At 55.8% G+C, this 4,877-nt stretch overlaps 1 protein-coding gene across 1 annotated transcript in view; it reads right to left on the bottom strand.

Moving 5' to 3' along the window:
• Positions 1–515: 515 nt before the first annotated feature.
• The window catches only part of LOC310824882 (clathrin interactor 1-like), a gene marked incomplete at its 3' end in the record, with an annotated part of 8,833 nt that continues 4,471 nt past the window's right edge, over positions 516–4,877 (bottom strand). Inside the window, 5 exon segments of the mRNA XM_083698140.1 lie at positions 516–610; positions 1,251–1,332; positions 3,344–3,572; positions 4,176–4,336; positions 4,338–4,393. Of these exon segments, the coding sequence (XP_083554266.1) occupies positions 516–610; positions 1,251–1,332; positions 3,344–3,572; positions 4,176–4,336; positions 4,338–4,393 (623 nt within the window).

Here is a 4,877-nt window from a genome sequence, read left to right as displayed (position 1 = left end):
TGTGTGTCTTGGGGGGGGGGTTCTTATTGGGCAAGTTCAGATGATAGGACCTCCTCTGTTTTAATACACATCCAAACGGTTGGCTGAACTGTGGCCTACTAAACTGTCCCCTACTAAACTGTTCCCTACTAAACTGTCCCCTACTAAACTGTTCCATACTAAACTGTCCCCTACTAAACTGTTCCATACTAAACTGTCCCCTACCAAACTGTCCCCTACTAAACTGTCCCCTACTAAACTGTCCCCTACTAAACTGTTCCCTACTAAACTGTTCCATACTAAACTATTCCCTACTAAACTGTCCCCTACTAAACTGTCCCCTACTAAACTGTCCCATACTAAACTGTGGCCTACTAAATTGTTCCTAGGTTCCTTGTTCCTAGCCCAGAACCTAGGTTTCCTAACGGAGGTCCCAAAGAAGAGGAGGAGAGGGAAGAGGAGGAGACGGAAGAGGAGAGGAGGAGAGGGAAGAGGAGGAGAGGAGAGGAGGAGAGGAGAGGAGGAGAGGGAAGAGGAGAGGAGGAGGACGTACCGGCAGAGGATGGGAGACTGGCAGAGGCTGCTGGGGACGAGAAGTCAGCGAAGCCACCGATCAGGTCCGAACTTCCGCCTGGACACACACACACACACACACACACACAGAACAGAGTGTGTGAGCAAAGCTGAGATCTGACATGATGATGTGTTCAGAGTGGTGAGTGTGAGAGACAGGCTCCAGCTGTTCTGGTTGGAGGAGAGAGGAGAGGAGAGGAGGAGAGGAGGAGAGGAGAGGAGAGGAGAGGAGAGGAGGAGAGGAGAGGAGAGGAGAGGAGAGGAGAGGAGAGGAGAGGAGAGGAGAGGAGAGGAGAGGAGAGGAGAGGAGAGGAGGAGAGGGGGGGAGGAGGAGGGGGGGGGGAGGAGGAGGAGGAGGAGGCTGGCTCAGACAGCACACACACACACCACATCTTGGCCTCTTAGGCCGTCCTGCCTCCTGCCCTGCAGACAGACAGACTAGGCTGGAAAATGAGTCAGGGACAGTTTGGTGAATTCTGTACCTCTAATAATCCTTTCTCCAGCATTGGGACGACTGATTCACTTACTGAGACACTTGACGCATTTTAAAAGCGTCTGGTAAATGACATCAATGTAAAAAACATTTTTTGAGCTAACACTTACCTTGAGCACTTAAACACTTCCACAGTGGGAGGGAGTGGGTCTATCCGAGTCTGGCTCTGTTTCTATCTGGTTCTGGTTCTGGGTCTGGTTCTTACCTGCTGGGCCCGTCTGACTGGAGCCTGGGTCCACCATCAGAAGGTCTGCAAGGCCGCTACTGGTCGACTGGTAGACCGACGTCTGGAGGGGGGGAGAGAGAGATGGGAGGAGGAGGGAGAGAGAGAGGGAGGGGGAGAGAGAGAGAAAGAGGAAGGGAGAGGGAGGGGGAAGAGAGAGGGAGAAGGGGGGGGGGAGACACACACAAACTATTCATTACCACACAAATCAGGATATTTAAATCAACTTTTTTTACTGACATTTCCTCTACGCCTCCACCAGAGGGCAGCACCAGTCTGGAGACAATGTGTTAACAGCAGAGAGGAGCAGAGAGCTAGACCGCTCCTTCCTGCCTATCTGCTCATTAGTCAGTCAGAGGAGACGAATCGACGCATGCTGTTCCTCCCCTGGCAGCCAATCACAATTGTCTCAGTCTCATGAACAGCTGTGAGAACGCCACCACCTTGAACGCAGGCTGGACGTGACTACCCTGAACACAGGCTGAACGCCACCACCACTACCCTGAATGCAGGCTGAACGCCACCACCACTACCCTGAACGCAGGCTGAACGCCACTACCCTGAACGCAGGCTGAACGCCACTACCCTGAACGCAGGCTGGACGCCACCACCCTGAACGCAGGCTGAACGCCACCACCACTACCCTGAACGCAGGCTGAACGCCACTACCCTAAACGCAGGCTGAACGCCACTACCCTGAACGCAGGCTGAACGCCACTACCCTGAACGCAGGCTGGACGCCACCACCACTACCCTGAATGCAGGCTGGACGCCACCACCCTGAACGCAGGCTGGACGCCACTACCCTGAACGCAGGTTGAACGCCACCACCACTACCCTGAATGCAGGCTGGACGCCACCACCACTACCCTGAATGCAGGCTGGATGCCACTACCCTGAACGCGGGCTGGACGCCACTACCCTGAACGCAGGCTGAACGCCACCACCACTACCCTGAACGCAGGCTGAACGCCACCACCACTACCCTGAATGCAGGCTGGACGCCACCACCACTACCCTGAATGCAGGCTGGACGCCACCACCACTACCCTGAATGCAGGCTGGACGCCACCACCCTGAACGCGGGCTGGACGCCACTACCCTGAACGCAGGCTGAACGCCACCACCCTGAACGCAGGCTGGACGCCACCACCCTGAATGCAGGCTGGACGCCACCACCACTACCCTGAACGCAGGCTGGACGCCACCACCCTGAACGCAGGCTGAACGCCACCACCCTGAACGCAGGCTGAACGCCACCACCGCCGCCCTGAACGCAGGCCGGAGACGGAACCAGACGGGAACCGATCGGGTTTGAACGCGGGTCGTATCGGCATGAGTACAGCCCAGTACAGCCCAGTACAGCCCAGTACAGCCCAGTGCAGCCCAGTACAGCTCAGTACAGCCCAGTACAGCTCAGTACAGCTCAGTACAGCCCAGTACAGCCCAGTACAGCTCAGTGCAGCCCAGTGCAGCCCAGTGCAGCCCAGTACAGCCCAGTGCAGCCCAGTGCAGCCCAGTACAGCCCAGTACAGCCCAGTACAGCTCAGTACAGCCCAGTACAGCCCAGTACAGCCCAGTACAGCCCAGTACAGCCCAGTACAGCTCAGTACAGCCCAGTACAGCCCAGTGCAGCCCAGTACAGCCCAGTACAGCCCAGTACAGCCCAGTACAGCTCAGTACAGCTCAGTACAGCCCAGTACAGCCCAGTACAGCTCAGTACAGCCCAGTACAGCCCAGTGCAGCCCAGTACAGCCCAGTACAGCTCAGTACAGCCCAGTACAGCTCAGTACAGCTCAGTACAGCTCAGTACAGCCCAGTACAGCTCAGTTAGGTTTGACTCAGTTTGATTTGGCTCAGTGTGAAAAGGTTATCTAGTAGCAGTTAGGTCAACTTCCATGACCTCAGAGTGAGTGAGACGCAGACAGACAGGTAGGCAGGTATGTTGTAGGTAGATAGGTAGGCAGACAGACAGGTAGCCAGGTATGCAGGAAGACAGACAGGCAGGCATACAGACAGACAGGTAGGTAGGCAGACAGACAGACAGACAGACAGGTAAGTGGGCGGGGCCGTACCTTGGCGTGGTCGGCGTCTGGACTGTCCTTGTCTCCCGTGTAGTGGGCGGCGGCCCCCAGGTCCACGGTCTTGGAGGGCACGCCCCCGCGTCTGCGCGTGGTGGTCGTCGTCGTCTCTGTTGCCTGGGTGATCTGGATGCTCTTGGTCGTCACGGTTTCCTCCTCGTCTTTGAACTCCAGCTTCCCCGGCCGACCGTTCCTCGAGACTCCCCTGTCCTCCTCGTTGTCACTGGGGGCAGGAGGGGGAGGGAGGGGGGTAGGATGGAGGTGGGAGGAGGGAGGGGGAGGGAGGAGGAGGAGGGGGGTAGGATGGAGGAGGGCAGGATGGAGGAGGGAGGGGAGGGAGGAGGGGGAGGGGGGTAGGATGGAGGAGGGAGGGGAGGGAGGAGGGGGGCAGGATGGAGGAGGGAGGGGAGGGAGGAGGGGGAGGGGGGCAGGATGGAGGAGGGAGGGGAGCAGGGAGGAGGGAGGAGGAGGGAGGAGGGAGGGGAGGGGGAGAGAGATCACAACAAAACACAACACAGCACACATTAGTGGAGGGAAGACGGTTATAAGTCGTGTTCAAGACGTGAAGTTTACGTGGGTTCAGGTTGGGTACTTTAGAGAGAAGACAGCTGATCTCACGTACGAAAGAAAGCAAAACAAAAAGAAGAATGTTTTGAACCTCCATTTGCTTGACCACTTCAACTCATAGTTGAATGGACCGGTCTGGATGAGGCCATCTGCTAAATGACCTCAATGTAAAGTGTTTATGTAAAACCCCAGTACCTGATTATACCACTGGGGGCAGTATTCTCCTAACCGATTCTGCCACTGGGGGCAGTATTCTTACCAGACTCTACCACCGGGGGGGGCAGTAGTACCTGATTCTGTCGGTGAGTCGTCCCTGTCCTTCTTCCTGAACTTGTTGATGGTGTCGTCGATGGTGCTGCCGATCTTGTCGCTGATCTCTCCCAGCTTCTCACTGAAGGGAAACGCCCCCTTACTCTTGTCCCCAGTCCTCATCCCACTTCCCCTTGGACTCCGACTCAAACCCCAGACCCTCTCTACCTGGAGGTCAGGGGAGGGATGGGGAGGAGGAGGAGAGGGGGATCATAAGAGGAGGGGAGAAGGGCAGAAGTGGGGAGGGAGGGAGGGAGGCAGAAAAGCCAATTAGCCAATTAACATTTGCTACAGATGTGGATATTTGGTTAATTATACACAACAAGAGTCTCTCAGCTTGTAAAAACTAAACTAAAAGTGAAGACTTCAGGATGTTTGTTTTGGTTCAGGTGAAGAAAAGCGCCGTCTCTCCGCCGTCTCTCCGCTCGTCTCAACCGGAGTGAGCGTTCGACATGTCTGCCGTTATTTTGATCCCGCCTGCACCGCATCATTAATCGACGAATCACAACCCTCGTTTGGCTAATGACTGAGAGCACACACAGAATCACCCAAATCAAAGCAATCAGGAATCAAAGGGATGAATCGAGCCGGAAAAGTAAAGTCGGAACTCCGCAGCAGTCTTTTCAATCAGTTGTCTCTGAGTCCTAATGAA

Source organism: Argentina silus (assembly GCF_951799395.1).
Source record: "Argentina silus genome assembly, contig: scaffold_754, whole genome shotgun sequence".
NCBI lineage: Eukaryota > Metazoa > Chordata > Actinopteri > Argentiniformes > Argentinidae > Argentina > Argentina silus.
Note: the sequence above shows the minus strand (reverse complement) of the source record. Positions and strands in the feature narration are given on the sequence as shown.